Source organism: Caretta caretta, chromosome 8 (assembly GCF_965140235.1).
Source record: "Caretta caretta isolate rCarCar2 chromosome 8, rCarCar1.hap1, whole genome shotgun sequence".
NCBI lineage: Eukaryota > Metazoa > Chordata > Testudines > Cheloniidae > Caretta > Caretta caretta.
This window is the reverse complement of record NC_134213.1, coordinates 6,069,864-6,085,071: the sequence shown is the minus strand read 5'-3', so window position 1 is coordinate 6,085,071 and position 15,208 is coordinate 6,069,864. Positions and strand designations below refer to the sequence as shown.

Here is a 15,208-nt window from a genome sequence, read left to right as displayed (position 1 = left end):
TACACAACTTCAAAACAAAAGGCACAAGGAAAGGGGATGACAGATTGTATGGGACAGGTCCTCTGTTGCTGTCACAATCTTCACTCTTGTGATTAATGACATTGTCCAAGCTGCTTTATATTTACCATTTTAATTCAGTGTTGCCTGTTATAGTTTTTCTCTCACTAATGAACACTCATTGTCACAGTGCAGAAACAATGCAACCTTCTGGGGGAGAAAGGGGTCCCAGACACACCATAATAAACCAGGAGCTACCTCTCTGTTCCTAATGATGTGTATTACAGAGATATATCTTTTTAACTGTTGCCCTTGAATTGATATTGGTATTATTTTCACTTTAATTTGGGTTTTTCTCCCTATTTGAGACTCACTTAAATTACGGTTGTGAAGCTACAAACTCTCATTACAGCCTGTCTGATGACATTCAGACTTCTCCATGGTAAGTTTGTCAGGACAGGGATAAAGGTCTTTGTGTCTTGTGCAGCACCGGAAACACTCTTGTTGACTTTCAATAGGATTTGCAATTCTAATTTGCATCTCTTAAAAATCCCTCTCTTAAAAAAATAATGAATAATAATTCAGAACTTCATACAATATTGTTTTTAATTGGCCGTGAATTAGGAAACAAATCCAATAAATCCATGTGTGTGTATACACACACACAGAGATTTAAAAAATGTTTATGATCACTTCTTCATATAGCAAAGCCTTTAAAATCAATGGGACTATTCACATGCTTAAAGTTAGGTATGTGCTTAAACATCTTGCTCAGACAGGGCTACGGTGAATACATTTCAGCATGTACATAAGCCTTTGCAAGGCCAGGACCTCAGACTCTAGGTAAGTATTGTTTCATCGTTTATATGTGCTTTCTGGGCTTGGAATCTGTGAACCTATTTATCTCACAACTAGGAAATTTGGGGCCTTTCCTTTGACTTTGGATCCAGCCCTTCATTTCTAACAGCTCTCAAATACTCATCTGAACATAAGAATGGCCATCCTGGGTCAGACCAAAGGTCCATCTAGTCCAGTATCCTGTCTTCCGACAGTGGCCAGTGCCAGGTGCCCCAGAGGGAATTAACAGAACAGGGAATCAAGTGATCCATCCCGTGTCGCTTATTCCCAGCTTCTGGCAAACAGAGGCTAGGGACACCATTCCTGCCCATCCTGGCTAATAGCCATCGATGGACCTATCCTCCATGAATTTACCTAGTTATTTTTTGAACCCTGTTATAGTCTTGGCCTTCACAACATCTTCTGGCAAGGAGTTCCACAGGTTGACTGTGCCTTGTGTGAAGAAATACTTCCTTTTATTTGTTTTAAACCTGCTGCCTATTAATTTCATTTGGTGACCCCCTAGTTCTTATGTTATGAGAAGGAGTAAACAACACTTCCTTATCTACTTTCTCTACACCAGTCATGATTTTATAGACCTCTATCATATCCCCCCTTAGTTGTCTCTTTTCCAAGCTGAAAAGTCCCAGTTTTATTAATCTCTCCTCATACGGAAGCCGTTCCATACCCCTAATCATTTTTGTTGCCCTTTTCTGAACCTTTTCCAATTCCACTATATCTTTTTTGAGATGGGGCAACCACATCTGCACACAGTATTCAAGATGTGAGCATACCATGGATTTATAGAGAGGCAACATGATATTTTCTGTCCTATTATCTATCCCTTTCTTAATTATTCCCAGTATTCTGTTTGCCTTTTTGACTGCCGCTGCACATTGAGTGAATATTTTCAGAGAACTACCCACAATGACTCCAAGACCTCAACATTATAGATGTATGGTTGGGGGCTGCTTTCCAATGTGCATTACTTTGCATTTATCAACATTAAATTTCCTCTGCCATTTTGTTGCTATCCTGCCTGTGTTCCTACAGTTCTAGAATCACTTGCATTTACAACAGAACAGCATATGTAGAGAGTTCACTACAGATGCTTTTTAAAAATAAAACCACTTTCAGTTTAAGAATAGTTAACATTTCTTAAGACTGGGTAACACTACTACAGTTTCTGTTTGTGATGAATCATAGATTAAACAGAGTTCCTTTTCATTAATAGAAATCTAACATCCACCACAAAGAGCCTTTTATTCTGTGAAATTACACCACAAATATTGTGAAAGGCACCCCAATACCAGACAAAGTCCGTTGCTTGTCTGTGAAATTACGCAGTCACTACTGTAACATTGGAACTCCACTTGAAAATTATATTGTATTGAGGTAAAATGAATTTACTGAGAAATAAATTGAATTCTATCAAAAAATAATCCTAACCATTTAGGGCCCTTTGGGCTCATGGAGAGCCCAGGTGAATTAAAGCAGGGTTGGAAAGCTAGATGAGAGAGAATACCTTGCTCTGAAAAGGGGAACTGAAGGTAAATGTTTCCTCTGCAGTTTCTGACTCCTGGTGTAATTAACCAGTTTATTCATGATCTCTAACAAAATGTAACTTTGTAAATGAATGGTGAGGCTTTGTGACACAACTGTGAGAGCTCTCCACCCTGCTTCCCTATGCACTCTCCAACTTAGATCTGTGCAGTTTCCTGACAAAATCATGTTTTTATTCCTGCCAGCACTGCAGGGCCAATGCTGCTGTGGAAGAACAAGCTGTGTTCGACTCAGCTGCACACTTTGACAGTGCAATTGCCGGCTAATTTCTGATCCCGGAATCTTAATGGCAGGGGGCAATGGATGGAGCAAAAAGCATGGGAATGGCTTTGATTTTTGGATGGCAGGCAGAGCTTGTGAGGATGATGGCTGTGGCTCGGGGTGGGGGAAGGCCTTGTGTCGATTCCTAAACTGAATCGATCTGATCTAGGAGTCACTGAAAGGGAGACTATGGGTTTGCTTTACTGGAGTAAATCAAAAGGAATTGCAGTGAGCTTGGCAGAGATGCCCTAGTATAGAAGTGGTGGCATTGACTGGAGAATTGAGCCCTGTGTATAGCCGCCAGAAGATGTCATTTACAGTCCTTTCAAGTGCTTCAAAGTAGACTTTATATGGCAGGAAAGGAACCTCATAGCGGGAATTTGACGTGTGTTCCCCACTCCTCCTGCCTCTGCCGCAGTCATAAGTGTCTCCCATGGGTACCTCTTTGTCTTTTATACATCTTGCACACTTTTTTTTCTACGTGTTAGGCCTGATCTTGTGAGGAACCGAGCACCCTGTCAGAGCTGCGGGATGCAGTCAGCTGCCTTTCTCTCTTTATTGTCCCCAAGGTGGTTCTACTTTCCCCACCGCGATGGCGTCTGAAGAGTTGTGGGTGCTCGGCACTTTGCAGGGGTTTGCTCCGTACCGTCTCACTCAAGACCACAGCCAGAAAAACAAAAGAGCAAGGGTGGCTGGGAGGCGATGGAGGGAATTTTCTAGCTATGCTGTGCTTCACTGTTGAAATGGGCCAATGTTTTAGGCGTCCAGACTGCCATTGATTTTTGCTCCAGTCCTGCTCGGTATTTTCGGATCTGCATTGTTAATGAGGACAAGGACCGTGGGCCATTGTCTAGGGAGAAAAAATGTCTTTGATTTTGGTGTATCTCGGGTTGCTGCTGCCAGCTTGAGTCTGAAGGCAACGTGTGCAGTGATTGATTGCACTGTAAGCACCACTGTTCCACACATGTCATTCTTCGTCTTGGCAACCCCTAGGTTATTCTTCCCCCCTGCCCGCAATGAGGCACTGATAAATACAGCAGAGCCCACTGTAGGCTGTCCGATGAGGCATTTTATTTATGGGCTTTCCTTTTTCTAGCGGGCAACGAGCCAGAGAGGAATTGGAGGGGGGAGGAGGAAAAAAGGTGCAAGAATATGGGAGGGTTTCTTGTTTTGTTGCTTTTGCTTTTAAATCAAAATTCCATGTTGGTAAATTAAGGTTTCTCAGGCTTTTCGCAATTGGAATTGGCTGTGATCGAGATGTATTTATACGACGCCGGCTACGCCTACGGACCAGCCAGATGTGGTGCAGTAAATCGGCAGCTTACCGTGGCGCAATATATGGAATGAATAATTGTCTGCATCATGGGCTGTGCTCCATACGTATAGCTGAAGAGTGCGTCTATTTAGATCTGCCTCTATTCTCTGCAGGATATTTCTGTGTGTGCTTTGCAAAACAGGCTGCTTCTCAGAATCGGTGTGTCGGTCCATTGAAGCACCAGGAGCATTTCAGAATGTGTGTTTGTGTAATCTGTAGCAGCGGGAGCAGAACATCAGCTTGTGTAAATCAGCATAGCTCCACTGAAGCCAACGGAGCTAGGCCAATTTGCACCAGCCGAGGAGCTGGCCCATGAGCTCTAAGAATTTAATACTGGTGTAAATCTCTGTCGTGAAAATGACCTTTCTCCCCTGGCGGTATATAGACACCAGTGTATTTTTTAAGGTGTCAATTGTTAGGGGAAATGCACCCCTGAGCTCAGCAATGCAACTTTTTACTGTGCAAGGTTTGATTAAATGGATGCTTTTCTTTCTCTCTCTTTGAAGACAGGTATAGCAGGCACGGGAGGCTAGCTCATAGACAATATGGTGACGGGATCTCTGCAAACATGATAGATAGCGATTTCTGTCGCATATAGCAGGACGCAGCTGGCCATTTCTCTCTAGTAGAATCGCCTCTTCCGATGCCCCTAGCTTTTTGCTAAGCCACCATGGAATGATGGTATTAGCAGCTTTTTATAAAACTAATTTCCCCAAATCACTTGAGGTGGGTCATTACAGTCACAGCTGGTGAGTGAAGTCATTGTGGGGAGGGGAGAGTGGCTTAGAAAAATAATATATATATATATATATATATATATAAAGAAAAGCCATGCATGATTAGATATGGGGAGAACACATGTAACCTTAATATCTAAGGGGAAGAATAGAAATGATTATGCCTACATCCACAGCCAAAGGCTCTCAGTCAGTGGAGAGGATGTAAGTCAAACTGTCTAAGGTAACAATAGGTTTCAGAGTAGCAGCCGTGTTAGTCTGTATTCGCAAAAAGAAAAGGAGGACTTGTGGCACCTTAGAGACTAACACATTTATTTGAGTATAACCTTTCGTGAGCTACAGCTCACTTCATCGAATGTATCTGATGAAGTGAGCTGTAGCTCACGAAAGCTTAGGCTCAAATAAATTTGTTAGTCTTTAAGGTGCCACAAGTCCTCCTTTTCTCTTTAAGGTAACAATAGCAAATTAAAAGGGTTACTACTGCAAAGAATGAAAAAAAGTGATTTAATGTGCCTTCCTGCAGTCTATGAGAGCTGATGCAAACAAAACAGAGAAAAATCAAAGCTCCTTAGTGACCTAGCTATCCTTTTAATATCAGTAAGTTGAAAAATCCTTTTAAAGTAAGTTGAAAAATTTCCATGAATGAATAACTGAGATCTGGTGTATGGACTTGCTCTGACATGGTCTGATACGGCTACAGGGTGATTTTTGTAAGTATTTAAATAACAAAAAGAAAAGGAGTACTTGTGGCACCTTAGAGACTAACCAATTTATTTGAGCATGAGCTTTCGTGAGCTACAGCTCACTTGATGAAGTGAGCTGTAGCTCACGAAAGCTCACGCTCAAATAAATTGGTTAGTCTCTAAGGTGCCACAAGTACTCCTTTTCTTTTTGCGAATACAGACTAACACGGCTGTTCCTCTGAAACCTATTTAAATAACAGTTATATTAATTAGAAGGTTTGGTATTATGCTCTCAAGTGATTATTAACAATGGAGTTTGCAGAGCCTTGTTAACCTGCACTCCGGGTAGAAATGAGATCAGACTTCTCAGCTGGTTTTACATCTCAGATTAATGACCATCAGTCAGCGTTGGGATGATAAAGTAATTTCAGTCCAGTCATTGACTAACATCGAGTTCAGATGCTGAGAACATTCATTTTATTCGACCAAATTCACCCTGTGAGAGTCTGGCAATATGAATTTCATGAGGCAACCCAGGAGTATGGGAACGGCAGCATGCTGCTTCTTACAAGTGCTTCCATTCTGGAGTTGAATAGCTTTGTGGCTCAAGTAACAAACCCCTTAGTCTCCAGGATGGTTGTTCAAATCCCATATGCTTTTAAAAATGAATTGGAGGGCTGTTCTCCTCTTATCTCTCAGTTGCAATGTTAACTCAAATGCAAGGCCTTCTCCGATACAGACCCCTTTTCTCCCGGGGCATGGAATTGGGAACATCCTGGACACTGACTCAGATGTTGACCTTGAAGAAGGTCTTGTTTTCAGCTAATCCCTGGGACCACAAAAGATTTTACCTGCTCATCATATGTAAGGGTCAGATTCTGCCATCTGGACTCTCAGTGAGTGTTGCCTTATTCTGCAGGTAGCCCCGTTGAAGCATCTGAACTTAGTGATGCACCGATCCAGTTGAACGGCTTGCAAAATGAGGAGAATAAGGGTGGCAAAAACTGGCTGTTGGTAACTAAACAGTGGACTGTGACCATACTTTAGAAACAAGGCTCTTTTTGGTGGGGACGGGCAGGGGGTGGTGGCTTTTCTGCAGCATTCTTTTCAAGTGGCACAGTTACATTTTCCCTCTCCCCCATTTAGACTCTTAAGAAAACATGGTTTCTGTTTGGACACCTATCGATCCTTTGGATTTTGTCTGCTTTATAATGGGGTTTCCTTTGGATTTCACCGCTAATCAAGGAGATAACCAGTAACCCACACAGTTGCCATCCTAGGAAGTGATGCCGGTGATTAGCAGAGAGGCATCAGGATGCAGCCTGTTACATATTATAAAGCATTCTGTGTATTTTTAAAATGACCTTTTCTTTCCCCCCATCAAAATGAATATTACAAATCTAATTCAAAAAATCTCTATCAGACAACAAGCAAAAGTGCCTAACGCTTCTAGCAGGGGTGATTCCAAATCGGTCTGTTCTAGTGGAATGATTTGTAAAGGTTTCTTTGGAGGAGCTGTCCACCTCATCACACTTTTAAGCTCTGAAAATGTAACCCTTTTAATGGTCTTTAATGGAGCTATTGTAGGTCCTAGACTGAGTAAGTTAAAGAGCCTCTTTAGAACCAGTTATTTTAAGGTTTTACTAAATATTCTTCTTCGGTGATAAAACAAATAATCTCAGAACACAGGCACAACAGGTCTTGATGCAAAATTTTCAGTATGTTGTTTTCTTTAGTGTGTGGAAATTGCTCCTTAACTTAAAGAAACAGCAGCTCGTCTGTTCAGGCTATGACTCGAGAAGCCTTGTTTCGTGCCCTGCTCACAGATTTCACTGCAATGCTATCCAGCACTGCAGAGGTGTGGTGGAAGTTTGGATGTATACCCCCCTCCGCTGTATTTTCATGAAACAGAAGTGAGTGTCTCAAAGTGCATATTGCTGTTAAAGTCCATAGAGCCAGAGCTGGAAGACAAATTTGGGTGCCTTGGTCTCTGCGAGGTTAAAGGGGATTTCATATTCAATATGGCAACTTCTCATTGTGTACAAATACATTATTTAAAGACATTTTGGATACTTTGAGATGAGTAGGAGATGCAGGTAGGAAAATATTGGATAAAGCAGTCCAACAGGGTTTTCACACGAGCAGTAATTTTCAGCATGCAGATTACTCAGAACCGTAATCTAATATCATTCCTGCTAGCCCAAAGCACTCTCTGTTCAGGCAGGGCCTGAATCTGATTTTGTATACACTGGTATAATTCTGTTGACTTCACTGGAATTACTCCTGATTTACAGCAGTATAAGTGGGATAAGACTTGGGCCCATGTTATTTTAGTGGATCATTTCAAAGCAATGTCCATCTCAGTAAAAATATATTCCAGGTTACCCTTATTTTCTACCCCATCCCAATGTAGACTAGGTGCATGAACACTCTCTGTTGACATCTAGAGTGATCTTTCTGCATCACTAGGTTTAGTGCAGTGGTACAATAGGCAGGGAATACAGGCAAGACCATTACGGGTCAAAGATAGCCTCTAAATTTGGAAATATAGCCTCTAAATTTGGGTTTTGCACGATGTAATTTGCAGGATGTGCGCATGCAATTTAGACAGTTTGACTCCTAGACACATGATTTTAATATGTCTGCATAAAGGTAGGCACAGATTAGAGGGTGTATCTGAAAACGTGGCCCTATCCATTATCAACTCAAGAAATATTACTGCCCCTTACGGAGGCCAGTTTAGAGAAATGTTAGAAAACAAACCCAACAATTTGTCTGATACAAACACCACTCCGTTCCGTCTTCCCTCGAGACTCTGGAATTGTCTGAGTCACAGTAATGTGACTGCAGTCTGCGAAGGCAGGTAGAAAGATAAAACACCTTCTTCCATTAAAAAAAACCTCCAGATCAAGCTGCTTATGGCAAATCTTACTAAAACACCCCATCTATAACGGAAACAAATATTATATTGGCAATAGCTTAATGTTTGCAATCAGACACCAGATGTTCTTTTCCCCCACAGGATTTTTTTGGTAAGGCTGGCAGAGGCCTTATGGCTAAACAGCAGATCTAATTTTATTTTCTGTATCTGCTGTGTTCATTCCGCCCCCCCCATCTGTCTTTATTGTTTTTTTCTTTATTATTATTTTGCAATTGACATGCTGACACATTACAGATCCTCTTTCCACAATATTTTTGACAGAGTGACGATAAAGGTGGGCACACCATATAATTCAATGTCATGCATTCTTTTGGTTTGGATTTTTGGATTACCCAATTGGTTTTTGTTGGCTTACACTATGCATGACTTCTGCATGGGTAGTTGGCATATTAACTTTGTAAATGGTGGTTAATGGAAGTTATCTTATTACATCTATTAATCTTAAATTATCTTATTACAGATGAAACAGCAACACTATTCCTGCCTTTAAGGGCTGGGGGATTTTAGCCTGTAATAAATAAAGTGTGTGTGTGGGAAAGATATGCAGAACCTACTCTGTACAGGAATTGTTGATTTGCTTCTTATTTGGAAAATAATTGCAGGCGACAGTTTAGTTTCAATTCAAATAACTTCTGTTGTTAAGGATAATTGTCAGGCATATTTTAAAATATTTTATATTACACCTTAATACTAAAGTACCCTTTTTGTATGAGTGACACAGGTACAATTATGTATGTAATACCCAGCATTATATATTAATATATATTAACATAGGAGCCTGGTTTTCAGAGGTACTGCATACCCAGAAGTCCAGTTGTAGTCAACAGGATCTGCAGATGTTCAGTGCCTCTGAATATAAATCCCACCCCCCAACCCAAACACACACCCTGTGTGATACATATCAAACATAGAGTGTGCAGAATTTGTTTTAGAACAAGATAGGTGAGAGGTAAAATGGGTATACACAATATGTCTCTTCTGAACCTCAGTCAGATTAGGAGAAACTGTCATTGTCTGTGATATTAGGACCACATCAAACTTTGGTTTAGGTGTTTTCTTCTGTTCTTGCCATCTAGGGTTCTTCTTCTTCTTCTCCTTCTCTTTCTTCTTCTTCTTCTTCCAGAAAAGGGTAGCTAGCATTCCAGAAAGTTTAGGGCAAAATGGGAAGAGGTGTTTATATTTAAGTAATCTTGTCTTTCATCTTTCTGTTCAATGTTGCCTACTGCTGGCAAAATGAAGGATTTAATTTGCATACAAATGTTACCTATTTGCCCACCTCCACCATGCTTTGCAGTGCCCCCACATGGGAGTTGAAGAGAGACATTTTAAAGTACCGAAGGTTGGGTTGTTTTTGAGTCCCTGAGAAGTTGTTTCCAAAGTCCTTCTTCCTTGATCTACGTTCTAAATACCCCATTATGAAGCACTCTGAGCTTATGCTGGAAAATTGCTGTCCATTTTCTGCATAGTATTAGCAGGTGAACTGTGGTTTCTCATCAGGGGTTCCTTATCTTTAATTCTGATTGTGGAGGAATTGGAAAAGGTTTCAAGTTTTATGTTTGGGAAGACCTTGGCATTCGTAGGGAAAAGCCAGTTAGCAAAATCTGGTAGATAATAATTGTTCCACTACTATTGTGAAAAAACCATAATTAACAATGACCCTGGCAATATACATTATACCTGTAGAGAATACTATTCACTGTCCCTTATTAAAATACAAGACTGGGCATTAGTATGTTTAAAACACACAGAGGTTACCACACAAGAGCCATGCAATTTCAATGACGTGTAAGATTGATGAGCCCTGCAGGTCATAAAAGAAGAATGATTTTCCAAATGCATGTAGGTGACATCTATCATTACCATCAGAGCCGATTGCATTATTCATTCAGATACAGCAGTGCTGTTATGTGCCAATATTGCTCTTGACGTGTTTAATAAAAGCATTCATAGGAGAGGTGAAACAGAGTCCCTTCAGAGAGTTAGAGTGCCCATTTTCTCCTATCTTATTCTTTAAACAAGATATAGCTTCACAATAGAGCTGATCAAAATCAAGATTTAAAGGGCATCGTATGGCAAAATGATCTCATTAATCGCTTGTGTCCCCCCTCCCCCCAATTTTAGGATTTTTTTTTTAAAAAAGTGGTCTGTAGAAAGTTTAAGAAAAGAAATGATTTTACTCCTGTGTGTCCAGGCGGCGTATCAATTACAGGCTGAAAACCAGGAGGCTGATTATTCCATGAGCAGCAAGAGGATTGTTTCTAAAGATACCGTGATAACTGAACACGGAAACAGATCCCACTCAAGCCCGCAATTTTAAGAAGAAAATGAACTATTTCGTCGTGCAAGTTCAGATGCACCATTCTCAGCCACCACTAGTTGTCACTCTCCTACCAGTCTGAGGACCTGGGGTTTTCAGCACTGCGGTTAGAGAGAGCGAGAGAGGGAAATGCAGTGCTAATTAAACGGAGTAACTCCTAAAGCTACCTAAAGTCTCTAGCCTTGGAATGTTAAATAGTCAGACCCCGGGAACAATCAGAAAGGAAAAGGGAGAGGGGCGGGCAAGCGATGGCTGGAGAATCTCAAGCCCAGGTATTAACCCCAAGGAAACATCAGCACATCCATCCATGCAAACTCCGACGCACGCAGCCTAGCCCAGTGGGCAGCAGAAAACAGCCTACCTGAAGAATACTAGAGTTTCCCAAACGTAGACTCCAAGCGCATTGACGTTAAACATTGTTTCCGATCTGGTGATTTGTAGTCCACGAGTTTAAAAATAAAACAAAATAAAATCAGCCAATGGATAAATTTCCACTTAAAAAAATAACAGCGACGGCGGTAGTAAAAACCAAACCCCAAACCAGGCGGAATAAAGTGCTGGAACTTCCTACTTTGTCATTTTCAGACAACCCTCCTCTGAGAGAGTTGCGGCGGGGATCAGGAGGAAAACGCTGAATCGGAGGCTGTGAGTTCAGGACCCTGGACAGAGACCCCCCCCCCCGGTGGCAGCACCTTGGAGAGAGACTTGGTGTTTAAACTCCGCCGCGGATCTGTTTTCCACCCCCCCACACTGCGGTGTGGTTTGGTTGGACGAGCAGATTCCTGCACAGAAATCTCCTTTCCCTTCAGTGGGATCCCAGTCCTGGCATCGAGTTGCTGGAAGAGGCAAGGTGCAACCAGAGTATATTTGCCATGGGGGAAGGGGGATGGGGGGGAAAAAACCTAAAAAACCCCAACCCCCCCCCACCAGCCCAGCGCTTTGACTCTCCTCTGCGAGCCGGGGTGTCTTCTCCAGTTAAATCCAAAAGAATTTGTCAGTGCTGGGCATTTGCTGGATTGTCCCGGAAATCTTGCTCTCCTCCTCGAGCGTTTGGCTGCTGTTGATTCCTGCTTTCTGGGCTATTCCCCCCCCGGAGGAAGTTGTTAGTGCTGGGGGGAAGGTGTCCCATTGCTTGGGGCTCAAGTGGAGAGGAAGCCGAGGGCAAGTTTCATGGGTCTGGGACTCCCCTGGGGATCAGAAAGAAAGAAAAGTACCTCAGTGGCCTCTTAATCCATTGCATTGCCCTCCTTGCCCGGATGGAGCTCGCCAGATCTTGGGACTTTCTTGCTGCATTAATTTACTAAACAAAACAAACCCAAAAATGGGGGAAGGAGGAGGGGGGGCAGCATCCTAAGCCCTTCCCACGGGCTCCACTCATTGGTCAGTGTGCTGGAAAAGCCACTCCGGGATGTGGTTGGATAAAACGCGAGTTGGTCGGCAGAGGATGTTAACCTTTAAAGCGCTGGCCCGGGTTTTCTTTTAAATGTATTGTGTTTTACCCCCAAAGCGCTGGCTTTTGAAGAAGCCTCTGAAACCCTCCTCCCGTGTCACACGCCTGGGCGTAGCGGCTCTTTGAGAGGGAGCCGCTTTCCCCCCCTACCCCTCCCGCGGTTTGACCAGAGGGTTGGCAAGCCGCAGAGCCCGCGACCCCCAGGCAGACAGGTAAGGAGCCCGGGGCCGATTCAAACCGCAGCGCGACGGCTCGAACCCGCCTCGGCGCCGGGCACTGCCGCGGGGTTGGTTCTGCAGGAGGGTTTTCTTCGCCCCGCAGCCAGGGCGGAGATCAGCAGAGCCTGGGTCTGCTTGCTGCTCTGAGCGAAATTTACAACTCGATGGAGTGAATAGGAACCCCCCCCCCCCCACGAATGAAACCGGTTAGCGGCTGGCTAAGTGTAGCCAGGTTTGGCCGCAGGCTCTGCCTTGTTTCCCCTCTCCTCTGCTGCGGACAGCGGCAAAGACAGAGCCAATTTCTGACCCCTCGGTCAGGGTTTCTTAGAGCGAAGCCTTTGGAGTGGCTTTGCCCCGCTAGTGCCCGCAGGAATGAGGAGGAGAGATTCTGTTTATCTGGCCGTCGCGCCTTCTTTCCAGTCTCGGAAATAATCAAGCCTCTCTTTCTCCGTGGGGAAGATCCCTTTGTAGGGCTGTCTCTTAGGGGGCATCATTTCTAAAGCAACCTCCACTGCAAGCTTTCAGTCCTTGTGCTCGGAAAAGTAATGTCCTTCTTTAGACAAGCCCAGGGGCAAAATATCCCCTTGCTCCTGCCATTCAAAAAATAGTGAAATCTGGTAGGGATTCCAGGGGGGAAGTAGGTTAGTCAGATTTACTCTAGCTATTGGGTTTCTGTAGCTGGCCTTGATTAATAACCTGCTCTGATCTGAACTGTCAGTGGCTCCTGGGGGTGTAACTACGTGCAAGAGCATCATGCATGCTGCTTGCTGACTCATGAATATACATTTACCCCTATTATCCTTCTGGGATGGGTTAGCCAGTGTCATGAAGCAAACTTTCCTCTTTTGTCCCCGAGTAATCTGAAAGCACTAGGGTGGAGTTCCAGGCAGGGAGTGTTAAATAGATCGCCAGTTAACAGTTAAATCATATTTATGCTGGCTTTTGGTGACTGCAAAGGAACAATAGCAGAGAGGGACAGGGTGGCTTTTGATTTGTGGGCCAGATCCAAGGACCAGCAAACCCCATTGGATCTGATTCCCCAGTAGGACTAAGTATCTCTTGGGATTTCTCTCAATATCCATAGATTCACAGAGGTCCCTTCTAGCCTCATAATCTATGCTCATCTAGTCTGACCTCCTGCATAATGCAGGCCCTGGCACATCACTGAATTAATTCCCCTTTGAACTTTTAGAAAAAAAAATCCAATCGTGATTTAAAATTTAAGATCAAGTTCAAGCAGCAAATCAGTGCTAGAGCTGGGAGTTGAATCAGGGGGACAAATTCAGCAGTGCTGTCTGAGTGGTGTAAATTACACCCCTGTTCATTAACAAGGCCCTTGGCAACCCAGAAAGGGAGGGCATTCACCCCATCAGAGTGCTGGTGGCAGGTATCTCCACTGTCCTGCCTCAGGTGTTCCGCGTCGGGTGGGTGAGTAGGGAAGATGGCTTTCTTTTAGACTCCTTAGGAGCCCTGCTGGTGAAGGTTGTTGAGGGGTTGCTCTGGATCAGTGTTTTTCTTGCTTGCCCCTTAACTAGCCAGAGCCACCCACTTTTTGAACTGTTTTATCTTCCCGCAGTGCCCTTGGGAGATTTCTGCCTCTTTATATCAGTGAAACTTTCTCCATCCTCCACTCTCCACTCGAAGGCTCTCCATTTCAGGGCCCTCTGCCAGAGTTTTCTCCAGTATAAGCTAGTAGTAACCGTGGGTGAATTTGGCCCCAGGTTTCATGACTTCCAGTCCTGTGCTTTAACCCAGATGCATCCCCAGCAATTCTGAAAATAGCTCCAGGGGAAAAGGGAAGTGGCCATAATGCAATTATCCAAATGTTTTTTGGACACTGTGTTTTGTTTTTGTTTTGCTCTCCCTGAAGGCGAGGGCAGTGAGACTGGAAACCTTCTTCAGTTTTATGTAAGGAAACATGGTTGGGAGAAAATCTAATCCTGACTCCAAGCCAGTTCTTCGAACATTAGAGTAAGTAACCTTTGCTGTCAGGATTCCTTTCCCCAGGTTTGTCCTTTGTTACTCTTCAAAATGTGTTTAGAATTATATCCCATTTCTGTGTGATCCATTTGGAGAGGGTCAGTTGTCCTAGTTTTCTAGTAGATTCAGTTGCTCAAAATGCTTTTGAACGATATTTTTAAAAAAATCTGTCATTGATGACACATGCATGAAAACCCAGGGAAGTTGCAGGGGGCAAGAAATATACACAAGAACATTAAAAAAAATCACAATGGTCCATCTAGCTCAGTATTCTGTCTTCTGACAGTGGCCAGTGCCAGATGCTTCAGAGGGAATGAACAGAACAGGGCAATTTCAAGTGATTCATCCCTGACTTCCAATCCCAGCTTCTGGTAGCTGAAGGTTTAGGGACACCCAGCTTCTGGTAGCTGAAGGTTTAGGTTACCTCCCTAACCATCTTGGCTAGTGGCACTTGATGGATCTATTCTCCATGAACGTATCTGATTCTTTTTTTGAACCCAGTTATACTTTTGGCCTTCACAACATCCCCTGGCAATGAGTTCCACATTGTGCATGTGCATTGTGTGAAGAAGTACTTCCATATGTTTGTTTTAAATATGCTAAAACTGAGGAATTCACATCAAAGGCAAGGGAAACAACATATATAGGGCAGATTTCTTAACTTTGCGGTGGTATGGAAAACTGATGCTGGGTAAAATTCACTCCCATGCATGGGGGAAATACAAGACCTCTAGCACCACTTTGGCCCATAAGAGACATAAGTGGTGCCTACGCTTTGTGCTTTGGCTATTTGTAGGGAGGATTTTTTTACTCTTTGGGAATAAAACTAAAAATGATTTTGGATGAAGGGATTGCTATTTAATAACACTTTACACTTATCTAGGACCTTTCATGGAAGGATTTCAAAGA

The 15,208-nt window shown here is 43.1% G+C and overlaps 1 protein-coding gene and 1 long non-coding RNA gene across 5 annotated transcripts in view; one reads left to right on the top strand and one right to left on the bottom strand.

Annotated features, from left to right (window-relative positions):
• The window catches only part of GLRA1 (glycine receptor alpha 1), a 64,582-nt gene extending 52,571 nt beyond the window's left edge, over nt 1–12,011 (bottom strand). For all 3 annotated transcript variants that reach the window (XM_075131243.1, XM_048862144.2, XM_048862145.2), the window contains exon 1: nt 11,013–12,011. In XM_075131243.1, coding sequence (XP_074987344.1) covers nt 11,013–11,068 — 56 coding nt within the window. In that variant the 5' untranslated portion in view covers nt 11,069–12,011. The remainder of the gene's footprint in view (nt 1–11,012) is intronic.
• A 73-nt stretch (nt 12,012–12,084) lies between these two features.
• LOC125641802 (uncharacterized) overlaps nt 12,085–15,208 on the top strand; it is a 172,115-nt gene continuing 168,991 nt past the window's right edge. Inside the window, exons 1-2 of one of the 2 annotated variants that reach the window (XR_007358154.2) lie at nt 12,085–12,313; nt 14,190–14,290. This is a non-coding gene — a long non-coding RNA (uncharacterized LOC125641802). The remainder of the gene's footprint in view (nt 12,314–14,189; nt 14,291–15,208) is intronic. The other variant, XR_007358156.2, reaches the window with a different exon arrangement.